This window comes from Anolis carolinensis, unplaced genomic scaffold, assembly GCF_035594765.1.
Source record: "Anolis carolinensis isolate JA03-04 unplaced genomic scaffold, rAnoCar3.1.pri scaffold_14, whole genome shotgun sequence".
Classification (NCBI taxonomy): domain Eukaryota; kingdom Metazoa; phylum Chordata; class Lepidosauria; order Squamata; family Dactyloidae; genus Anolis; species Anolis carolinensis.
This window is the reverse complement of record NW_026943825.1, coordinates 10,841,849-10,867,305: the sequence shown is the minus strand read 5'-3', so window position 1 is coordinate 10,867,305 and position 25,457 is coordinate 10,841,849. Positions and strand designations below refer to the sequence as shown.

General features: G+C 41.6%; 1 protein-coding gene across 1 annotated transcript; it reads left to right on the top strand.

The window, feature by feature from the left end:
- The first annotated feature begins 206 nt into the window (after nucleotides 1–206).
- ecm1 (extracellular matrix protein 1) lies at nucleotides 207–24,219 on the top strand. The gene is made up of 6 exons (XM_062965132.1): nucleotides 207–527; nucleotides 6,009–6,128; nucleotides 8,324–8,628; nucleotides 16,236–16,456; nucleotides 18,205–18,292; nucleotides 21,233–24,219. The coding sequence occupies exons 1-6, from the start codon at nucleotides 290–292 to the stop codon at nucleotides 21,428–21,430; spliced, it is 1,170 nt and encodes a 389-aa protein (XP_062821202.1). The 5' UTR covers nucleotides 207–289; the 3' UTR covers nucleotides 21,431–24,219.
- The last annotated feature ends 1,238 nt before the right edge of the window (nucleotides 24,220–25,457 follow it).

Below are 25,457 nucleotides of genomic sequence, written 5' to 3'. Positions count from 1 at the left end.
AGCCAAAACTGGTCGTCTTTTGGGAGTGCTTTGATTGTGTCTCCTTGCAGGACAGAATGGGGTTGGACTGCATAGCCTTTGGAGATCCCATTACTGTGAAATAAGCTGCCAGTTGGGACAAGTCGGTGTTGTTGCTTGCGATTGCATAACGGCTTTCTTTCTTGTTTCTTGACAGCTCTGTAAGCTGATCCCTGCCGCATGCCTGGCCGTTGTGTACTTTTCGAGCAGAGAAGAATGACTCTGCCTTTTTCCTTCTCCTTCCCCCTTTGTGGTTTTTTGCGGGGTGGCGATGTGGCCCTTCGTGCGCTGGGCGGGACACGGTCCCACGTCAGGCGGTGACTCAGCCTGGGCCGCCCGGAGCCTTATAAAAGAGCTGGAAGCGCACGGCTTGGGCAGAGCAGAAGGCAGGACGAAGGAGGAGAAGCCCTTGCAGATCCATCTCCAGAAGACGCCTCCAAAGATGTTCCTGGGTCTCCTCTTGACTTCCTGGCTGGTCCTTGCCAAGGCGGCCACTTTGGCACCTAAAGGTGAGTCTGGCAGGCAAAGAGAAATATTACTCTTCCCATTTTCTTCCTCCTAAGAAGAGACCCCAAAGGGCCATCTAGTCCAACCCTGTCCTGCCATGCTAGAGGACACCATCCAAACTGTGGTTTTATATGTCTTTATGTATATGTTAAACCGCTGAGCTGCTGAACATGCTGACCAAAAGGTTGGTGGTTCAAATCCAGGGAGTGGGGTGAGCTCCCGCTGTTAGCCCCAGCTTCTAGACCACTTCATCGGTCTAGAAACATTTGCACTTTGTCCTTGACCCCAAAGCACTTTAGAACTATATTTTTGCACTTTAGTTCAACTGGTCCCTCCATGCTATCCCCTCCACCAACCTGATTGATCCATTATTCTATTTTATTTTAATTTGATTTTAATTGTTAATTGAGTTTTGATGGTCTGTTGCATTGTTTGCTTAAGGTAACTGTTTGTATAATTGTCGATTTTACTGTATTTTATCGTAACATGTTTTAACTGTTTTACCTGTTTGTATTTTCGGGCTTTTGTCCCATGTTAGCCGCCCTGAGTCCCAGATGGGAGATGGTGGCAGGATAGAAAAATAAAGTTACTTACTTATTTACTTCTGCCAATCTAGCAGTTAAAAAATATGCAAATGTGAGTAGATCAATAGGTACCGCTCCAGCGGGAAGGTAACGGCACTCCATGCAGTCATGCCAGTGGCCACATTCTGCCAACCTAGCAGTTCGAAAACATGCAAATGTGAGTAGATCAATAGGTACTGCTCTGGTGGGAAGGTAACAGCGCTCCATGCAGTCATGCCAGCTACATGACCTTGGAGGTGTCTATGGACAACGCCGGCTCTTCAATTTAGAAATGGAGATGAGCACCAACCCCCAGAGTCAGACTTAATGTCAGGGGGAAACCTTTAATCTGAATTGTTTTTAATACTAATGATGTGTTGTCGAAGGCTTTCATATCTGGAATCAGGTTGCTGTGAGTTTTCCGGGCTGTCTGCGATGTTCCAGAAGCATTCTCTCCTGACGTTTCACCCACATCTATGGCAGGCATCCTCAGAAGTTGTGAATGGCTGCCATAGGTGTGGGCAAAGCGTCAGGAGAGAATGCTTCTGGAACATGGCCATACAGCCCGGAAAACTCACAGCAAGCAAATTCTAATGATGTTTAATAGAGTTTTATTATCTGTATATCTTAAATTGTATTGCAATGCTTTTAATGTTAGCCACTTTGAGTACCCTTATGGAGAGAAAAAGCAGGATAATAATAATAATAATAATAATAATAATAATAATAATAATAATAATAATAATATCTCCTGACAGATGGCCATCCAGCCTCTGTTTCAAAGTCATTCCAACTTAAATGTTTCCAACCTAAAACTTCATAGATTGTGTTGTTGAAAGCTTTCGTGGCCGGAATCACTGGATTTCTGTGAGTTTTTCCAACAAAGTATTCCCACAGGCAGAAAGCAGCTAGGCTTTGAAGCTGCAAAGCCATTCAGTGCTAATCAAGCTGGCCAATAGCAACATTCACATTTGCCTCAAAGAGATAAGGGTTCTTTCTCCCACCCTGGACATTATTCTACAGATATATAAACCTCACTTGCCTAGTTTATTACAAACCTCACAACCTCTGAGGATGCTTGCCACAGATGTGGGCGAAACGTCAGGAGAGAATGCTTCTGGAACATGGCCAGACAGCCCAGAAAACTCACAGCAACTTCATAGATTCATAGAACTCTATAGATGGAAGAGACCCCAAGGTCCATCCAGTCCTTGTTCTGCCAGACAGGTGGATACCATCCAAACCCTCCCGACAGATGGCCATCCAGCCCCTGTTTATAAGTCTCCAAAGATGGAGACCCCACCGCCAGCCATTCCAACTTGAATTGTTTTCACCCTTGGAGTTCATAGAACTTCAGAGCTGAGAGAGACCAGTCCAGCCCCTTTCATCATGCAAAGAAGACACCATTAAAGCTCTCCTGACAGATGCCCATCCAGCCTTTTGTACAGCTCATAGTACAAAACCTTATTAGTTACATCTATCCTAGAGTCAGAAGGGAACCCTAAAAAGCCATCCAGTCCAACCCCATTCTCTCAGGCAGGAAGACACCATTAAAGCCCTCCCGACAGATGCCCATCCAGCCTTTGATATGGCTCATAATACAAAACCTTAATCGTTATATCAAATCTGATCATAGAATCATAGAAGGGAACCCTAAAAGGCCATCCAGTCCAACCTCATTCCGCCAGGCAGGAAGACACCATCAAAGCTCTTTAGACAGACGGCCATCTCGCTGCTATTTCTGCTGCCCATCATTCCATCTTGACGGTCTCTAGCCTCAAAGTTCATAGAATCCTAGAGAGATCCCCCAGAGCTCATCCAATACAACCCCTTCCTTTCGTTAGGCAGGAAGACATTATCAAAGCACTCCCGACAGATGCCCATCCAGCCTTTGTTTTGAAACCTCCTGAGGCGGAGACATCATTGGATTCCAGGAAGACATGTTCCATGGTTGAATTGTTTTGACTATCAGGAAGTCTGTAAATGTTTTGTTGCTGCAATTTGAATCCATGTCTTGTGGTCTCGTGGCCTTTGGAGCAGCACAAGGCAAGCTGGCATCCTTGCCCATCCCGAAATCGGTCCCTCTTTCACCTTCTCTTCTCCATAGAAAACAATACGCCGCTGTGTTTGGAATCAAGCCCCATTACAAGGCCTTGCGTCGTAATGCCTCCGAAATCAAAATCAAAATATCTGACATAGTTAAGATGTTTCGCAGTGCGTGGAAGAGGGTTTTCTTTCCCTTCCTGGTTTTGATTTGCAAAGATCTTGTGACTCCTGGTCTGTGTGTGTTTTGGCCTTGTTTGCAGGCCACCCAGGGATTCCTTGCATGTCTTTCCCTTTAATTCCACTTCTGAAGTTGCACTCTTGGGCAACATGTCAAAAAATAAAATCAAGGTCCTTGCTCCGCTTTCTTTTTTTCCTGCATGTTGACATCTGAATCTACATTGCACTCCCTTGAACTGCCCGGGCTCAATGTGGTTTTACAAGGTCTTTAGCCTTCTCTCCCAAACTGCAATTCCTAGCATTCCATAGCCTTGAGCGGCAGCAGTTCACGTGGGGCCAAAACTGCATTAATTCTACAGTGTAGATGCAGTGGTGTCTCCCAAGTAGTGGGAGCTAGAGCTGTTTGTGGAGCTATGTAAGTGGACACATACACACATACATCAAGGGAAGTCATAGTCCCACTCTATTCTGCTTTGGAATTATTATTATTATTATTATTATTATTATTATTATTATTATTATTATTAATACAATCCCAGGCTGCATCAAGATAGAGCTGAGATCAAAGGAAGTCATAGTCCCACTCTATTCTGCTTTGGAATTATTATTATTATTATTATTATTATTATTATTATTATTATTATTATTATTGCAATCCTGGGCTGCATCAAGAGACAGATAGAGCCGGGATCAAGGGAAGTCATAGTCCCACTCTATTCTGCTTTCAAATTATTATTATTATTATTATTATTAATATTAATAATAATAATAATAATAATACAATCCCAGGCTGCATCAAGAGACGGATAGAGCCGAGATCAAGGGAAGTCATAGTCCCACTCTATTCTGCTTTGGAATTATTATTATTATTATATTATGACACAGCAAACAAGATAGATATGCTGGATTTCGTTTCACAAAACCACAAGTCGAACACTTCCCAAGTGTCTAGGACTGTGTGATGTATTTTCGGATGATGCGTGCAGATCCCAGCAGGGTGGCCTTTTGCAGGTGGCAGATCGTGATTTTGTCAATGTCTATTGTTTCCAAATGCCGGCTGAGATCTTTTGGCACGGCACCCAGTGTGCCCATCACCACCGGGACCACCTGCACTGGTTTCTGCCAGAGTCTTTGAAGTTCAATCTTGAGGTCCTGAGTTTTTCCTGTTGTTTTTCGTCAATGCGACTGTCACCTGGGATGGCGACATCAATGATCCAAACCTTTTTCTTTTCCACAACTGTGATGTCTGGTGTGTTGTGTTCCAGAACTTTGTTAGTCTGGATTCGGAAGTCCCACAGTATCTTTGTGTGCTCATTTTCCAATACTTTTGCAGGTTTGTGATCCCACCAGTTCTTTGCTGCTGGGAGGTGGTACTTGAGGCATAAGTCCCAATGGATCATGTGGGCCACATAGTTGTGCCTCTGTTTGTAGTCTGTCTGTGCGATTTTCTTACAGCAGCTGAGGATATGATCAATGGTTTCGTCGGTTTCCTTGCACAGTCTGCATTTTGATTCATCAGCTGATTTTTTGATCTTGGCCTGAATGGCCTTTGTCCTGATGTCTTGCTCCTGTGCTGCAAGTATCAGGCCTTCTGTCTCCTTCTTCAGGGTCCCATTCGTGAGCCAGAGCCAGGTCTTCTCCTTATCAACTTTTCCTGCAATTTTGTCAAGGAACTTTCCATGCAATGTTGTGTTGTGCCAGCTGTCAACTCTAGTTTGTAGTGCGGTTTTCTTGTACTGATACTTTGTCTGCTGTGCTTTGAGGAGTTTCTGAGTTTTGACTTCAATCAAAGCAGGTTCTTCACTTTGCTTTATATATTTTTCATATTATTTTACATATTATTATTATTATTATTATTATTGTTATTATTATTATTGCAATCCCAGGCAATGCGATCCCACGGATCCCACGGATCGCATTGGCCTTTTTTGCTCCCTCCTCTCCTTTGAGCTGGATTTGCAGCTATTGCAAGGAGGAGAAAGAAACCGGGACATTTTAACATCGGCTGGGAAAATGGGACGGCAGAGGATTAGATGCCATCCTTTGGCCGAGATCGCCAAAGAAAACAGGGACCTGCCCCAGGAAGGCGCCAGAGCTGCCATCCTTTGCCGCCAAAGCAAATGTGCACCTTATTTGCTCCTTGCTGCCCCAATTCCTCCAAAAAGGAAGGAGATGAATCCATTGAGGAAACAGAGCCGGATTTTCCTGTTTGCTCTTCTTCCCATATCAGACAGCTGGCTTTGTCACGGAGAGAAGAAGCCCTTGGAACGGATCAGAAACCAAAACACCGTGACTGTCATATTTGTTTGGGGCTCTTTTTGCTTTCCGACTTCTTGACATCCCCAAACAGTTTTGATTTGATATATATATATATATTTTAAAATAATTTAATATTGACGAGTCACAGATCTCCCGGAGGAAATCGGTGTCACAATAATCGGAGATGATGTCAATCAACGCTGCGAAACACCCAAAAGACATTGGGCAATGCTTTGAGTCATCATTTTTTTGCATTGCAGCAAACTTGGGCCCTCCAGGTGTTTTGGACTGCAACTCCCACAATTCCTAACAGCCGGTAGGCTGTTAGGAATTGTGGGAGTTGCAGTCCAAAACACCTGGAGGGCCCAAGTTTGCCCATGCCTGGTCTACACTGTTGAGTTTAATGCCATTTTAATCCCGTATTTCTGTTTTTTGCAGGGGTCAGCGTTGAACAGGCCCCTCCGCCGGCCTCCTTCGATGGCGTCCTTCAAGAGCAAGTGCAGCCAGAAAAGATCCCGCTGGATTTTTTCCTCCAGAAAGAAATAGACTTGACGGAAGGTACGGATCCAGAGAGATTTACTTTTACCTTAAGTCAAATGGAAATGCGTATGGTTCTCCAAGACATTTCCTGCAGAGAGAGCACCTTTCTTTATAATAATAATAATAATAATAATAATAATAATAATAATAATAATAATAATAATAATAATAATAATACAGTAGAGTCTCACTAATCCAAGCCTCGCTTATCCAAGCCTCTGGATAATCCAAGCCATTTTTTTAGTCAATGTTTCCAATATATCGTGATATTTTGGTGCTAAATTCATAAATACAGTAATTACAACATAACATTACTGCATATTGAACTACTTTTTCTGTCAAATTTGTTGTATAACATGAAGTTTTGGTGCTTAATTTGTAAAATCATAACCTAATTTGATGTTTAATAGGCTTTTCCTTGATGAGTCCTTATAATCCAAGATATTCGCTTATCCAAGCTTCTGCCGGCCCATTTAGCTTGGATTAGTGAGACTCTACTGTATCACGATCTGCCAACTGCAAAAGGCCACCCTACTGGGATCTGCACGCATCATCCAAAAATACATCACACAGTCCTAGACACTTGGGAAGTGTTCGACTTGTGATTTTGTGATACGAAATGCAGCATATCTATCTTGTTTGCTGTGTCATAATAAATAATAATAATAATAATAATAATAATAATAATAATAATAATAACAACAACAGGAAAAACTCAGACGCTATCAGGACCTCAAGATTGAACTCCAAAGACTCTGGCAGAAACAAGTGTAGGTGGTCCTGGTGGTGATGGGCACACTGGGTGCCGTGCCAAAAGATCTCAGCCGGCATTTGGAAACAATAGGCATTTACAAAATCACGATCTGCCAACTCCAAAAGGCCACCCGACTGGGATCTACAGCATCATCCGAAAATACATCACACAGTCCTAGACACTTGGGAAGTGTTCGACTTGTGATTTTGTGAAACAAAACCCAGCATATCTATCATCTATCTTGTTTGCTGTGTCATAAATAATAATAATAATAATAATAATAATAATAATAATAATAATAATAATAATAATAATAATATTTTATACCCTGCCACCATCTCGCCAGAGGGACTCGGGGCAGCTTACAGATATAAAACAAGCATACAATGATATCAAATACAAAAAACACACAAATAATATTAAAAGGCATAAAATAAAATCACAATCATTTTAAGATTTCTAAAGGTGGATGCAGCCTGACACACTTTGGCAGGACTTTAAGCAGAGGGCTGGATGGCCCTCTGTCGGGAGGGCTTTGATGGTGTCTTCCTGCATAGAGAAAGGGTTGGACTGGATGGCTCTTGGGGTCTCTTCCAACTCAAGGATTCTAAGACTCAGAGGCTGGATGGCTATCTGTCGGGAGGGCTTTGAGGGTGTCTTCCTTTGCATGGAGAATAAGGTTGGACTGGGAGTTCCTTCCAACTCTAGGATTATATGATGTCATGACAGGCTGGATGGCCATCTGTCAGGAAGGCTTTGAGGGTGTCTTCTTTTGCATGGAGAATATGGTTGGACTGGGAGTCCCTTCCAACTCTAGGATTATATGATGCCATGACAGGCTGGATGGCCATCTGTCAGGAAGGCTTTGAGGGTGTCTTCTTTTGCATGGAGAATATGGTTGGACTGGGAGTCCCTTCCAACTCTAGGATTATATGATGCCATGACAGGCTGGATGGCCATCAGTCAGGAGGGCTTTGAGGGTGTCTTCTTTTACATGGGGAATATAGTTAGACTGGGAGTCCCTTCCAACTCTAGGATTATATGATGCCATGACAGGCTGGATGGCCATCAGTCAGGAGGGCTTTGAGGGTGTCTTCTTTTGCATGGAGAATAAGGTTGGACTGGGAGTTCCTTCCAACTCTAGGATTATATGATGCCATGACAGGCTGGATGGCCATCAGTCAGGAAGGCTTTGAGGGTGTCTTCTTTTGCATGGAGAATATGGTTGGACTGGGAGTCCCTTCCAACTCTAGGATTCTATCATGCTATGACAGGCTGAATGGCCATCAGTCAGGAGGGCTTTGAGGGTGTCTTCCAGCATAAGACAATGGGTTGGACTGGATGTTGGACTGGATGGTCCTTGAGGTCTCTTCCAACTCGATGCTGATGCTGATGATAATAATAATAATAATAATAATAATAATAATAATAATAATAATAATAATTTTCTCTTGTGTAGGTCTTGACCTCCCCATGCAAGTCCAGAATCGGCCATCGTCTCCATTCAACCCCAGAGGGTTCGATCCCTCAAAGCTCCCCCAATCCAACCTGGCAGAGTTCCCCCCGGCCCGCCCGGCCCCCTCCAACATCGCCAACATCTGCAGCGAAGGCCGGAAGAAGCTCTCCTACGGGCCCTGGAACCTGCCCCAGACCAGCTTCAGCCACCTCTCCCGCCAAGGAGAGGCCCTCAACGAGTTGGAGGCCGGGGTCAAGACGTGCTGCCAGCTGGACGAGGGAGAGAAGCTGCCCTGCTGCCTCGAAGCGGTAAGTTGGCAACCTCTTCCGCCAAGACGGTCGATTCACATCCCTGGCCACTTCAACCCAAGAGATCCCAGATTACACTATATACCGTATATACTCGAGTATAAGCCGACCCGAATATAAGCCGAGGCACATAATTTGACCACAAAAAACTGGGAAAACATTGACTCCAGTATAAGCCAAGAGTGGTAAATTTCAGAAATAAAAATAGATACCAATAAAATTACATTAATTAAAGCAACAGTAGATTAAATGTTTTTGAATATTTACATAAAACTGTAATTTAAGATAAGCCTGTCCAACTCCAATTAAATCATTATTCTCATCTTCTTCAATGTCAGTGTGCTTATGTATCCTTTTAATAATAAAAGAGTAAAATAAGACATGTAATAATAATAATAATATCAGAGTGAAATAATAAATGTAATAATAATAATAATAATAATAATAATAATAATAATAATAATAATAATAATAATAGAGTAAAATAAATGTAATTCTTAGATGAACATGTCAAATTAGTAAGACGGTCCCACCAAGTACTTGATGGTAGTACTTCCTCATTCCTTTCTGCACGTTGCTGGCAGTATTATGGTGTTGCATAAAGCGGTACCTAGAATTTTCTACTAAACAGATGCAACTGTTTTTCGAGCTGCTTAAGTGGGCAATAAGCTAGGCTATCAACAGTTGGGAGCTCAATCCAACCCGGGCTTCGATCCCATAACCTCTCTGTCAGTAGTGATTTATTGCAGCTGGTTACTAACCAGCTGCTCCACAGCCTAGCATTTTAATAACATTTCCCAGTGTTTTGATGATTTTTTTTCGTGTCAGGAGCAACTTGAGAAACTGCAAGTTGCTTCTGGTGTGAAAGAATTGGCTGTCTGCAAGGACGTTGCCCAGGTGACACCCGGATATTTGATGTTTTACCATCCTGTGGGGGGCTTCTCTCATGTCCCCGCATGGGAAGCTGGAGCTGACAGATGGAAGCTCACCCTGCATATTCAAGCTGTCAGTCTTTCAGTCAGCAGTCCTGCCTTTACAAGGGTTTACCCCATTGCGCCATTGGGAGCTCCTACATGTTTTGATGATAAAACCAATTGGGAAATGACATTTATAATCGAGCAACAAAGTCATGCTACATAGTGAAATCTGGGATCAGATCCTGGATTATATGGCAGTGTAGATCCGGCTTGAATATGCATTTGCCTATTAACTTCCTTCTTCCCTCCCGGTCCTTGTGGTGCCAGTTCTCACCCTCCACTCTGCTCTCCGTCTACCTTCTCTCTAATTCTTTCACATTTCATAATTCCATTGTTTGAACTGGATCGATGGCGGAAGTACCACACTTCATGAGATTTGTTTATTTATTTATAGTATTTATATTATGCGGGTCTCAAAACAAATATATGGCAAACATTCAATGCTGATTATAGCAATAACAAGACAGACAGCAGATAGAGGTATATATAGGCTTTTCCGTCTTTCGGCACCTTTGGAGGCTGTGCTTGGATCCGGCCACTGGGTGGTGCTGTCGCTCCGTCTCCGTGCCGAAGAGCTTTCTTTGTTTGTAAACTTCCTCCTTTTTTCTGATCGAAATGCCGAGCCTAAATACTTCCCCCCTTTAATGTGGTTCCTATTTATCTACTCACATTTGTTTCCAAACTGCTAGGTAGGCAGAAGCTGGGCTAAAGGTCAGGAGCTCACCCTGACCTGGGCTTCGAACTGGCAAGGTGTATTGCAGCGTGGTGATTAACCTGCTGTGCTAAAACCCGGCCCTTTGTAATCTCGTCATTCCTATGACGTTGCAAGGATGTCCGTCATGGTACGCTCCGATGCTTGCAGTGGACATCAGTAAAGAATTGTGTTTCCAAAGGGTTTGAAACCCTTCCTCATCCATGTCAATGTGGTGTGTTTACGTCCCTGTGTTGCCACTCTCGGCATATTCCAAGGGAAGCCATTCCTTTTCTCCTTCTCACAAGGAGTTTGTTTGCGCAGCCAACGTGCCATGCACGCAAACATAGTATCATAGAGTTGGAAGAGACCCCAAAGGGCAATCCAAGTCCAACCCTCTGCCATGCAGGAAGACACAGTCTGAGCCTTCCCGACAGACGGCCATCCAGCCTCTGCTCGAAACTTCACTAAACTCCGAGGCAGTATATTCAGCTCTGACCATCAGGAAGTTCTTCTCAATGTTTAAGTGCTGCAATTTGAATCCATTGACCCTCGGTTCCTCCTGCCATTGACCCTCCTCCGTCTCTCCAATCCTGCCCCAGTGGTCTGACGCCTTGGAGTACTACTGCTTGTCCGAATTTGCCGTGAAGACCACCCCCTACGACTGCTGCAAGCTGGAGGGACGACGTCGGGAACGCTGCTTCGTCCAAGGAGCCCGCTTCCCGCGATACGACTTCTAGGGACAAACCTCTCCCGAGAGGAAAGAAGAAGCCCTCCTCCTCCCAGCAAGAGGCTGAAGACCCCCGGACCTCTCCTTTCCAACCCACTCTCAGAGACTGCAAATGCCCACAGACAATTCTCTTATGGAAACAACCTTTATTTCAGCCTTCACAATAAAACAAAGAAAGCTAATTCTACCAAATCAACAATTCTTTTATGCCCCTTTGCTGATTTTGAAGATTGTGGGCCTCTAAAGGCAGCTTACTTTCCTAACAATATTCACTAAACTAGATTTACGGGAGGTGTACTATAGGATCAGAATTAAGAGGGGAGATGAGTGGAAAACAGCATTCAATTACCTATTGGGATCCTTTCGGTATAAAGTGATGCCCTTTGGATTAAACAGCTCACCTCGTGTTTTCATGCAATTCATCAACGAACATGACAAAAGCCAGCTGTCCCAGTACTTATCACCTCAACTCCACTGTTCTCCTTTTATCACCCTCCCTGTTCAAAGTTCTCAAAGCAGCAGCCTAATGACATGGATTCTCCTTTGGCTGCAACAACAGGCAAATACGGGATCCATGGCATATCTCCTCTCCCAAAGTGAGTCCAGCCCCAATAGCACTGACTGTAACAGGAAGAAAAAAGGGAGCAGAAGGGGGGAAATAATTATTATTATTATTATTATTATTATTATTATTATTATCATCATCTTTTTTATATCCCAACTTTCTCCCCATGGGGAGGCTAAGTGGCTAATGTCTATCCACACTAGATGTTAACAGGGGTTAGCCAGTTGGCATATGCAGGTAATTTTGGTGAAACAATTTCTTCAATCGAGAGGTGTGAACACGTTCAGCATCCAACCCAGTCAGGATGGAGAGAACGTGCTTTCCACTGTACCAAGTATTGTGGCTTTCCATTATATTTTCAAGAGTCAAGAATGTATTTTGATTTCAAAATGGTTATGTCCGTCCCCCCCCCCCCCCCCGCCAATAATGGGAATTGGGGCCTTCTCCCATTGTTTCAACGCATTGTTTTGCTGAGATGGCAAAATCCCAGCATTGATTGGAAAACAGAGATTTTTTTCTTTCTTGATGGGAGTTATCGGCCAAATAGAGGCTGCACAGAGGAGCAGAAGAAAGAAATGGCCGGGGTGGGGTTCAGTCAACAATGGGAAATCAGAGGAGGTGCCCCTGGATAAAATCCCAGCAGTTTAGCATGATTTTGATTTAAATTTGACTTGGGATTTCATTGAGCTGGCTAACTTTCCTATGGTGGCCCCTGTCCTGTTCCAGCCGAAAAAAGATAGTACACTAAGATTATGTACTGATTATCGTGGGCTGAACGCTGTTTGTACAACAAATAAATATCCATTACCATTGACCAAAGACATGCTAGCCCATCTAGCCCAGGCCACAATATCCACCAAACTAGATTTACGGGAGGTGTACTATAGGATCAGAATTAAGAGGGCAGATGAGTAGAAAAGAGCATTCAATTGCCCATTGGGATCCTTTCAGTATAAAGTGATGCCCTTTAGATTAAATAGTTCACCCCACGTTTTCATGCAATTCATCAACAAATTACTCCATCCGTGGTTGTACAAAGGAGTTCTAGTCTACCTTGATGATATCCTAATGTCAGGAAATTCTTAGATGAACATGTCAAATTAGTAAGACGGTCCCACCACCATCTCTAAAATGGTTGGTGGGGACGAGAGAGAGGGCCTTCTCGGTGAGGGCACCTGGCTCTGGAATGCCCTCCCTAGAGAGATCAAGCTAGCTTATTTGATTCAAGCCACGTAGTTCCAGCTTAAAAACATGGCATTTTAAGAAAGCCTTTAATCTTATGTAGGTTTTTTAGGATTAGTCTGAGGACTTACTGTTGGCATCATGTCAGCATTGGGCTATGTCAATCAAAACAACTTGTTTTTATTTGCAGCTATGACTGCATTTTATGAATTTTAATGTTTTACATTGTAATTATGTATATGTGTGATTGTAGTTCTATGGTTTTATCATTTTAGATTTATGTATTATCTATATGCACTTTGCTGTATTTTGTTAGCTGCCCCAAGTCCCTTCAGGGAGATGGTGGCAGAGTAGAAATAAAATTTATTATTATTATTATTATTATTATTATTATTATTATTATTATTATTATTATTATTAGACTGGTGTTGGGAAAACTGTATGCCAAATTGTCAAAATGCGAATTTCATAAGGAAGAATTGGATCATCTTGGGTTCCACATATCTCCCAGCAAATTGCAGGATGTACTGGACTGGGAGCTCCCCCCAAACTAGAAAACAACTTCAGTGATTTCTAGGATTTGCCCATTTTTATCAGCAGTTTATCAAATAGTTTGCTAAGATGGTACTGCCGCTAACTGATCTATTGAAAACAAAGGGAAGGGGGGAGACCTGAAAGTAAAAACTCTCAGATCAAAGTTAAATTGGATATTAGAATGCCAAAAAGTGTTTGAACAGCTTAAAACTCAGCCCATCCTGGTGGAAATAATCCTTTGCTGTAAGAGCCACGCTACTGATGTGGCGTAATTTTGGAGGAGACCAAAATACCCCTTGAAGTCTGAACCGATCACAAAAACCTCCAAGCCTTACAAACCCCGCAGTGGTTAAACGCTAAGCAGCTACACTGGGCCCAGTTCTTTAGTCGTTTTAACTCCACGCAGCTGCATTTTTCCCTTGGTAAACAGAGCTCCCTGTCGGATGGTCTATCCAAAATGCCACAAGCAGATAACAATTCCCCGGAAGTAGTGGGCACCGTGTTTGGCCCGCAGCACTTGGGCTTGGCAGCTCAAACGCTGTCCTAGTCTAAGATTAAGAATTTACCAGGGAGCATAAGATAGGGATGTCCAAGATATTGCAAGAGGATGCTAACAAAGACACGTGGTTCAAAGCGCATAGTGAGTGATGGACTGTGGTTTTGTGGGGATAAAATATGCATCCCTAGTGCACTGAGGTTCCCAACATCGGGAACATCTGCAAGCTGTGGAGATCTGTTTCCGGTGCCGTCCCTTTGCGGGATTCCACCCTGTTCGTGCACCGGACGCGGGTCATGTGTCGCACAAAGAAGTTCTGCCGGATGGAAGACGTCGACTGTGCCCTCAAAGGGGTGAGTTTGATCCGACCTTGGACTTCTGGAAAGACACGGATTCGTGTCCTCGATGCACATTCATCGGGTGGCCCCTCCTGGGTCGTAGAATCATAAAATCTTAGAATCGCATCTGAATCATAGAATCCTCGAGTTGGAAGAGGCCCCCAAAGGCCATCCAGTCCAACCTCCTTCTGCCAGGCAGGAAGGTACCATCCAAGCCTTCCCGACAGATGGCCTTCCAGCCTAAAACATCCAGACCCCACAAGAGGCCCGGGCAGCACATTCTGCTGCTGAAAAGCCCTCACCGTCAGGATGCTCTTCTCAATTTGCAAGGCTCATTTGTTTGCTTCCTGCAAACAAAAAAGGAGCAAAAAAGGAAGCCGTGCAAACTCCTCCTCTCTTCTTAGTTCAATACGCAATAATGTAATGTTGTAATTACTGTATTTACGAATTTAGCACCAAAATATCACGATATATTGAAAACATTGACTACAAAAATGCATTGGATAATCCAGAACCTTGGATAAGCGAGTCTTGGATAAGTGAGACTCTACTGTATTAGTATTGGAGACCCCGCTGGCACAGCATGTTAAAGCGCTGAGCTGCTGAATGTGCGGACTGAAAGGTCGCAGGTTTGAATCCGGGGAGCGGAGTGAGTTCCAGCTTCCGCCAACCTAGCAGTTCAAAAGCATGCAAATGTGAGTAGATCAATAGGTACTGCTCCGGCGGGAAGGTAACATTGGCGCTCCATGCAGTCATGCCGGCCACATGACCTTGGAGGTGTCTATGGACAACGCCAGCTCTTCGGCTTAGAAATGGAGATGAGCACCACACCCCAGAGTCAGACACGATGGGACTTCATGTCAGGGGAAAACCTTTACCTTTATTATTATTATTATTATTATTATTATTATTATTATTATTATTATTATTATTGTATGACACAGCAAACAAGATAGACCTGCTGGATTTCATATCACAAAATCACAAGTCGGACACTTCCCAAGTGTCTAGGACTGTGTGATGTATTTTCGGATAATGCGTGCAGATCCCAGCAGGGTGGCCTTTTGCAGTTGGCAGATCATAATTTTGTCAATTTCTATTGTTTCCAAATGCAGGCTGAGATCTTTTGGCACGGCACCCAGTGTGCCCATCACCACCGGGACCACCTGCACTGGTTTCTGCCAGAGTCTTTGAAGTTCAATCAATTATTATTATTATTATTATTATTATTATTATTATTATTATTATTATTAGATCACACATTGAACACTTCCCAAGTGTCTTAATAATAATAATAATAATAATAATAATAATAATATAATTAATGTTATTAATATTACTAATAACAATATTATTCTTTTTTCCTCTCCAGTGGGAAAAAGTCCTCATGTAGTACTGAGGGTGGGAGTTCTCCACCAATAATAAATAACAAAAAATTATAAATTATTATTATTATTATTATTATTATTATTATTATTATTAGATCACACATTGAACACTTCCCAAGTGTCTTAATAATAATAATAATAATAATAATAATAATAATAATAATAATAATAATATAATTAATGTTATTAATATTACTAATAACAATATTATTCTTTTTTCCTCTCCAGTGGGAAAAAGTCCTCATGTAGTACTGAGGTGGGAGTTCTCCACCAATAATAAATAACAAAAAAATTATAAATTATTATTATTATTATTATTATTATTATTATTATTATTGGATCACATGTCGAACACTTCCCAAGTGTCTATTAATAATAATAATAATAATAATAATAATAATAAATGTTATTAATATTAGTAATAACAATATTATTCTTTTTTCCTCTTCAGTGGGAAAAAGTCCTCATGCAGTACTGAGGGTGGGAGTTCTCCACCAATAATAAATAACAAAAAAATTAGAAATTACTATTATTATTATTATTATTATTATTATTATTATTATTATTGGATCACATGTCGAACACTTCCCAAGTGTCTATTAATAATAATAATAATAATAATAATAATAATAATAATAATAATATAATAATATAATTAATGTTAATAATATTACTAATAACAATATTACTCTTTTTTCCTCTCCAGTGGGAAAAAGTCCTCATGCATTACTGTAGGTGGGAGTTCTCCGTCAAGACCAAGCCCCACGAATGCTGCCTGAAGGACCAGAAGGAGGACCGCTTCAGCTGCTTCACCAACCTGGCCCCTTTCCCGGCTTACGATATGGCGTTCCCGTTGGTCAGCCTGGCCGAGATCAATCCCCAACTTCTGGACACGCTATGTGGCCAGTTCACGCTTCTGAACAAACAGTAAGTCGCCAGTCTTCTTACGCACAGAACTAGGATGCTATAACTCCCAGTTTTGGAGAGTTGTCACTCACAGGATCCCCCAATTGCGGGTGTCATACAGTTGGCCCTTTGCATTTGTGGGTTGAACTCCTGCAGATGTGATTCATGTCCTCACTATGGTCAAGTGACCCTAGGGATGCCCTGGAGGACATGCAAAATGCCTAGGGAATTTCCTGGTCCTCCAGTATGACTTTATAGTACAGTTGCCTATATTTATATTACATGTAATATTACTAATGGTATTGCAATATAATGTTATAGTACAATATCTATATATATAAAAGAGTGATGGAATCAGGGCACTGGACAAAACAAAAAAACTACAGGCCCCCCAACCTCGAAATTTGACAACACAACCCATCATCCACGGCTCTAGGTTGATACAACAAAAACAAAAGAAAAATAAAGTCCTAATTAGAGGGACAGGAATAATTGTTTTTATCCAATTGTTGCTAGTAGTAATATATAATGCTTATATTGTGCTATGCTAATAATATAATATAATATATGTAAATATAACTTGTAAGCCCCCCTGAGTCCCCTTCGGGGTGAGAAGGACGGAATATACTAAATGTTGCTAATAAATAAATAAATAAATAAATAATCTCAGCTTGTTGTCGACTTTCATAGCCAGAATCACAGTGGTGTTGTGTGTTTTCCGGGCTGTATGGCCATGTTCCAGAAGCATTCTCTCCTGACGTTTTGCCCACATCTATGGCAGGTATCCTTAGAGGTTACCTCACAACGCCTGCCATAGATGTGGGTGAAATGTCAGGAAAGAATGCTTCTGGAACATGGCCATACAGCCCGGAGAACACACAACAACCCTGTTCTCAACTTAATAACAAACCTATAAAACCCACCTTGTGCACAGAAGAATAGGGTTGGACTGGATGACCCTGGGAGTCCTATGATGCTATGACAGGCTGAATGGCCATCTGTCAAGAGGGCTTTGGGGTTAAGACAATGGGGTTAGACTGGATGTTCGACTGGATGGCCCTTGGGGTCTCTTCTGTTGGAAATAGCAACCTCCAAAGCCTTTCACTATTTATCTGCTAATGTATGTATTTGTTGACCTGTATTCCATGTGTATGTTGATTTGCCAGTTTGACTGGACCTCTTTGGTGTGGGAGGTATTGTACTGAGCATGTTCAGGCTCAGGACTCCATTTTGCATTCAGTGTCTGCTTTACACCTCAGTGGAGGTGGATGAATGTTGCTATTTGGACTTCTGTAGAGAAATATGCTTATGGACTTCAGTGAGTACAATTATACCTGTTTGTAATTTGGGGACTTTATTTATAGTGTATCTGCAACCACATGGCCTACATTACAGGGCTGTTTTGCAGGTGACGGGGATCATATAAATACCATCTTCCACAGACTTGAAAATCAATGAGAGGGATATGCATCTTAATAATTATTGTTCCAGTTCGGCACCATAGACGAGAAAATGACTGCTCCATGTGGCACTTCTGGTTTGTTTACAAGAAACCACAAATGACACATGTGCATACCAAGAATGCTGTGGGTGGGTGCGAAATACATCATTCGGATGGATTCAGTCCTTGCTGGGTTTGCTGCTCCCTCTTGCGGGCAAAATGCAAAACACCAAGGCCCTAGGAGCATTGATGAGGAATATAAATTGCATTGAATATAAATTAAATTAAATATAAGTTAAATACAAATGTCAATTTCTCCTTTCTCCAGGAAACTAATCCCCAGCCTCATTCAGAATATCACCGAATCCTGTTGCCAACTGCAAGGCAGTGAGCGAATTCAGTGCTCCAAGGATGCGGTGAGTCACTGGTTGGAAGAAAGGCACAACGCATCTTTAAGGGATGGTTATAGTGAGGAAAGCATTAGGGCGCTCCCCGATATGCACCTGGACCCTGGTTGGAAAGCGCTGAAACACAGTAAGAGTGCCCAACGGCCCTCTAAAGTCCTCAATGCGCATCAGGAGTCTTCAAGGCACATTGGAAGTCCTCAGTGTGCATTAAACGTCCCCAGGGCACACTAGAAGTTCCCACTGGGCATCAAAAGTCCCAAATTCACATCAAAAGTCATTAATTTGCACCAGAAGTCCCACATTATTATTATTGATATCCAGTCCTAATGGATGATACATAATGACATTATTATTGATATCCAGTCCTAAGAGATGATATTTAATGACATTGTTATTATTGATATCCAGCCCTAATGGATGATACATAATGACATTATTATTGATATCCAGTCCTAAGAGATGATATTTAATGACATTGTTATTATTGATATCCAGTCCTAATGGATGATACATAATGACATTATTATTGATATCCAGTCCTAAGAGATGATATTTAATGACATTGTTATTATTGATATCCAGCCCTAATGGATGATATTTAATGACATTGTTATTATTGATATCCAGTCCTAATGGATAATACATAATGACATTGTTATTATTGATATCCAGTCCTAATGGATGATATTTAATGACATTATCATTATTGATATCCAGCCCTAATGGATGATATTTAATGACATTGTTATTATTGATATCCAGCCCTAATGGATAATACATAATGACATTGTTATTATTGATATCCAGTCCTAATGGATGATATTTAATGACATTATCATTATTGATATCCAGCCCTAATGGATGATATTTAATGACATTATTGTTATTGATATCCAGTCCCAATGGATAATGCATAATGACATTATTATTACTGATATCCAGCCCTAATGAATGATATTTAATGATATTGTTATTATTGATATCCAGACCTAAAGTAGAACACTTAATGACATTGTAATTAGTGATATCCAGCCCTAATGGAGAACACTTAAGGATATTATTATTATTATTATTGATATCCATCCCTAATGGATAATATTTAAAGACATTGTAATTAGAGATATCAAGCCCTAATGGAGAACACCTTATTATTATTATTATTATTATTATTATTGTTATTGTTATTGTTGTTATTATTGATATCAATCCTTAATGGATAATACTTAATGACATTATTATTATTGATATTCAGCCCTAATGGAGAACACTTAAGGACGTTGTTGTTGTTGTTGTTATTATTATTATTATTATTATTATTATTATTGATATCCAGCCCTAATGGAGAATACTTAATGACATTGTTATTATTGATATCCAGCCCTAATGGAGAACACTTAAGGATATTATTATTATTTTATTATGACACAGCAAACAAGATAGACATGCTGGATTTTGTATCACAAAATCACAAGTCAAACACTTCCCAAGTGTCTAGGACTGTGTGATGTATTTTCCGATGATGTGTGCAGATCCCAGTTGGGTGGCCTTTTGCAGTTGGCAGATCGTGATTTTGTCAATGTCTATTGTTTCCAAATACCGGCTGAGATCTTTTGGCACGGCACCCAGTGTGCCCATCACCACCGGGACCACCTGCACTGGTTTCTGCCAGAGTCTTTGAAGTTCAATCTTGAGGTCATGATAGCGGCTGAGTTTTTCCTGTTGTTTTTCGTCAATGCGACTGTCACCTGGGATGGTGTGTGCAGATCCCAGTCGGGTGGCCCTTTGCAGTTGGCATTGTTATTAGTAATATCCACCTCTAGTAAAGAACACTTAATGACATTGTAGTTAGTGATATCCAGCCCTAATGGAGAACACTTAAGGGCACTGGATGGCCATCTGTTGGGGGGTGCTTTGATGGTGTTTTTCCTGCATGGAAGGGGGCTAGACTGGATGACCTTTGCTGGTCTCAATGCTAGGATCCTGTGCTTCTATGACATTGTTGTTATTGCTGTCCAGGCCTAATGGCATTATTATTCATGACATCCAGCTCTAATGGATTATACTTAATGGCATCACCAACGGGGTCCTTGTCCTTAAGGTTCAGCCTTGGCCAGAAACCTTGGAGCAGGGGTTCTCAAACCTTTTAAGTGGAGGGCCAATTCCCAGTCCCTCAGACTATGAAACAGTCCAAAATTAGGATTGTTGTTGTTGAGTGCCTTCAAGTCATTTCAGACTTAAGTCAACCCTAAGTCTAAAGTTTAGGACAGAGGCCAGGTCAATGAGGCCTTAGTTTGGGGACCCCTGATCTAGATGATCTCAAGGCCATAGGTAAGCAATGAGACCTCCAAAAACCATCTAGATGGTGTCATAAGACCATCAGTAAGGAAAGAGACCTTCAAAGACCATCTAGATGATCTCATAAGGCCATCGGTAAGGAAAGGGACCCTCAAAGGCCAACTAGATGATGTCATCAAGCCATCAGAAGACTATAGATAAGGAAAGGGATCCTCAAAGACCATCTAGATGGTCTCCTAAGACCATAGGTAAGGAAAGGGGCCCCCACAGGCCATCAAGATGATCTCATAAAACCATAAGTTAGTAAAGGAACCCCCAAAGGCCATCTAGATGCTCTCATATGACCACAAGTAAGGAAAGTGACCCCGAAAAGCCATCTAGATGGTCTCATAAGGCCGTAGCTAAGCAAAGAGCTTAGACCATCTGATCTCATAAGAAAAAGGTAAGCAAAGAGGCCTCCAAAGACCAGGTAGACTTAGATCAACCCTAAGTCTAAAGTTTAGGACAGGGGCCAGGTCAATGACCTTGAAGGGCGGCATCTGGCCCCCGGCCTTAGTTTGGGGGCCCCTGCCTTGGAGCTTGGAATGATGAACCAGAGACACTAAAGGGGAGTCCATGGCCCTCCAAAGCTGACACAGTTTTTCTTCTGCCCAGAAATCCCACTTGGTCTCCACTCTGTGCACCTCCCGGAGGAACACCTGGAAGGACCCCCAGCGGTGCTGTGCCCACGCGGAAGACGCCCCCCGGGAAGCCTGCTTCGGGGCCAACTACCTGGACAGCCTCCCCCTGGCCAGCCTTGCCGAGCCCGGCCCGGACCCCATGGAGATCGACATAGACATCCCCACGGAATGATTCCCGCATCGCAAAAAACCTCCTCTCCTTCCATCCACCGCTTGGCACGCCTTCAGCCCTTTCCCTGTGCTGAGAGTGGGGCACCGTATATGCTCATGTATAGGGCAGATTTGGAGGCCACGATTATAGCTTTTGATAGGACTTGTGGATAAGTAGAGTGGATTACCATATATATTCGTGTATACGTCGACCTCGTGTATAAATCGAGGGCAAATTTAGGAGCCAAGAGTATGGATGTTGAATAGAATCACTGATAGATTGCAGAGGGGATTACCGTATATATTCATGTATAAGTCGACCTCGTGTATAAATCGAGGGAAAATTTAGGGGCCAAGAGTATGGATGTTGAATAGAATCACTGATAGATTGCAGAGTGGATTACCGTATATATTCATGTATAAGTCGACCTCGTGTATAAATCGAGGGCAAATTTAAGAGCCAAGAGTATGGATGTTGAATAGAGTCACTGATAGATTGCAGAGTGGATTACCGTATATATTCATGTATAAGTCGACCTCGTGTATAAATCGAGGGCAAATTTAAGAGCCAAGAGTATGGATGTTGAATAGAGTCACTGATAGATTGCAGAGTGGATTACCGTATATATTCATGTATAAGTCGACCTCGTGTATAAATCGAGGGCAAATTTAGGAGCCAAGAGTATGGATGTTGAATAGAGTCACTGATAGATTGCAGAGTGGATTACCATATATATTCGTGTATACGTCGACCTCGTGTATAAATCGAGGGCAAATTTAGGAGCCAAGAGTATGGATGTTGAATAGAGTCACTGATAGATTGCAGAGTGGATTACCATATAAGTCGACCTCATGTATAAGTCGAGGGCAGATCAATTGAGGAGTGGATTACTATATATGTTTGTGTATAAATGAACCTTGTTTATCAATTGAGGGCAGATTTAGTGGCCAAGATTATGGATTTTGATAGGACTCATTGATAAATTGTGGAGTGGATTACCGTATATATTTGTGTATAAGTCAACCTTGTGTATAAATTGAGTGCAGATAAATCGAGGAGTAAATTACCATATACAGTAGAGTCTCACTTATCCAAGCTAAATGGGCCGGCAGAAGCTTGGATAAGTGAATATCTTGGATAATAAGGAGGGATTAAGGAAAAGACTATTAAACATCAAAATAGGTTATGATTTTACAAATTAAGCACTAAAACATCATGTTTTACAACAAATTTGACAGAAAAAGCAGTTCAATACGTAGTAATGTTATGTTGTAATTGCTGTATTTACGGGTTTAGCACCAAAATATCACAATATATTGAAAACACTGACTACAAAAATGGTTTGGATAATCCAGAGGCTTGGATAAGCGAGGCTTGGATAAGTGAGACTCTACAGTATATATTAATGTATAAGTCGAGGGCAGATTTAGGAGCCAAGATTATGGGTCTTGATAGGACCTGTAGATATCTAGGAGTAAATTACCATAAATATTCTTGTATAAGGCAACCTTGTGTATAAATCGAGCACAGATTTGGGGGCCAAAATGATGGATTTTGATAGGACCCTTTGATATCAAGGAGTAAATTATCGTATATGTTCATGTACAAGTCGACCTCATGTATAAATTGAGGGCAGATTTAGGAGCCAAGATGATGGATTTTGATTGGATCCATAGCTAATCAAGGAATATATTATCATATATATTCGTGTACAAGGCAGATTTGGGGGCCTAGGTTATGAGTTTTGATATGACGCATGGATTGACGCATGGATTAAGTCGAGGGTCGTTCCATGGAGAGGGGAAAGCATCGATGTTATCACTGCCATTTGCATTGCCAGGCATTAAAATGGCCAGAAATTTCGCTTCTATACTCTTTTATTTTGCCCCTCTATTCAGATACAGTAGAGTCTCACTTATCCAACACTCGCTTATCCAACGTTCTGGATTATCCAACGCATTTTTGTAGTCAATGTTTTCAATACATCCATGATATTTTGGTGCTAAATTGGTAAATACAGTAATTACTACATAGAATTACTGTGGATTGACTTACTTTTTCTGTCAAATTTGTTGTATAACATGATGTTTGGTGCTTAATTTGTAAAATCATAACCTAATTTGATGTTTAAAAGGCTTTTCCTTAATCCCTCCTTATTATCCAACATATTCGCTTATCCAACATTTTGCTGGCCCGTTTATGTTGGATAAGTGAGACTCTACTGTAGTTCCTTTTTTGATAAGTGTGAAGGTACAATATTTACACTGACCCAAGTTGGATTGATTTTTAAGCATTTCTAGACTTATACACCAGTATATACGGTAAGTCCCTCCTTGGCCCAAGATCTTGGATAAGAGTTACAGCACAGTATTTGCCCATGGATAAGTCAGTTTTGGGGTTGATATTTTTAATTAACGTTTCTAGACTTATACACCAGTATATACGGTAATGTGACCCCAGTGCCCTCCCTCCCAAAATCAAATGCAACCAGGAAAAGTGAATAGGCTTGATGCCTATTAGGAGGCTATTGGTTTGGGGCTTTTGAGGAAGACCCCCCCCCCCCAAAAAAAAAAACCTGAAGGAGTTGCGGAAGGGAGAGCAGTATTTATTTCTTCTTGAGCAGCTTTTCTTGCAGAGCTTAGGCGAGGTGGAGCACCCCCAAAATGAAATACAGGGGTTCATGACATCAGCCGAACTCCACGTCAGGAGAAACGTGTCCGCCTTTCTTGCCTTTGCAGCCTCCTTGCCGACGCTTGGTCAAACTCTTTGCTGGAAGACAAACGTTTCAAATAAACCACTTTTGGAAAGAATGCGCTCCTTGGCTCCACTCTGGCTTCTTTCTTTTCCGCCTTGGAAATAGTATCTAATAATAATAATAATAATAATAATAATAATAATAATAATAATAATAATAATAATAGTGTCCAACGTGTGATCCAATACAACAGCCAGCAGAGTGTCTGCTGTGGACTCATCTTGTTGTGTTTCAAATAATAGGAATAATAATAATAATAATAATAATAATAATAATAATAAGTGTCCGATGTGTGATCCAATACAACAGCCAGCAGAGTGAACTCATCTAGTTGTGTTTCAAATAATAATAATAATAATAATAATAATAATAATAATAATAATAATAATACTTTATTTATATCCCACTACCATCTCCCAGAGGGATTCGGTGCGGCTCACAAAACACTCAAGCTGTGACACGAAAATACAAAATACAACAAGTGCAAAACATAGGCAATAAACAGTCAACACAACATCATAAATTCATAGTAAAAAATTAGGTAAAGGTTTCCCTTGACGTTAAGTCCAGTCGTGACCGATTCTGGGGGTTGGTGGTCATCTCAATTTATAAGCCGAAGAGCCGGCGTTGTCCGTAGACACCTCCAAGGTCATGTGGCCGGCATGACTGCATGGAGCACCGTTACCTTCCCGCCGGAGCTGTACCTATTGATCTACTCACATTAGCATGTTTTCGAACTGCTAGGTTGGCAGAAGCTGGAGCTAACAGCGGGAGCTCATCCCACTCCCTGGATTCGAACCTGCGACCTTTAGGTCCGCAAGTTCAGCAGCTCGGTGCTTTAACACACTGTGCCACTGGGGGCTCCATGTAGTAATAATAATAATAATAATAATAATATGAATAATAATATGAAATCCAACATATAGATCTCATTTGCAGTGTCATACTATGTCTTTGTGTCAATAATAATAATAATAATAATAATAATTTATTTATATCCCACCACCATCTCCCAGAGGTGGTGCAAAACAAAACATAGGCAATAATCAGTCACCACAACATCATAAATTCACAGGACCCCTTGGTAAAAACAATAAAATACAGCAATTACTGTACATAGAACAGTATTCAAACCCATATCACACTTCATTGCACATATCGCATAGAATCCTAGACCTCACAACCTCTGAGAATGCCTGCCATAGATGTGGGTGAAATGTCAGGAGAGAATGCTTCTGGAACATGGCCATGCAGCCCAGAAAACTCACAGCAACCCAGTGATTCCGGCCATGA

What these genes read in the sequence shown, in the direction of transcription:
- ecm1 (XM_062965132.1), top strand. Translation starts at nt 290, where the DNA reads ATGTGGCCCTTCGTGCGCTGGGCGGGACACGGTCCCACGTCAGGCGGT. An exon ending in GGCCACTTTGGCACCTAAAG is followed by an intron (nt 528 to 6,008) that starts GTGAGTCTGGCA and finishes TGTTTTTTGCAG; the next exon opens with GGGTCAGCGTTGAACAGGCC. An exon ending in TGCCCTGCTGCCTCGAAGCG is followed by an intron (nt 8,629 to 16,235) that starts GTAAGTTGGCAA and finishes TTTCCTCTCCAG; the next exon opens with TGGGAAAAAGTCCTCATGCA.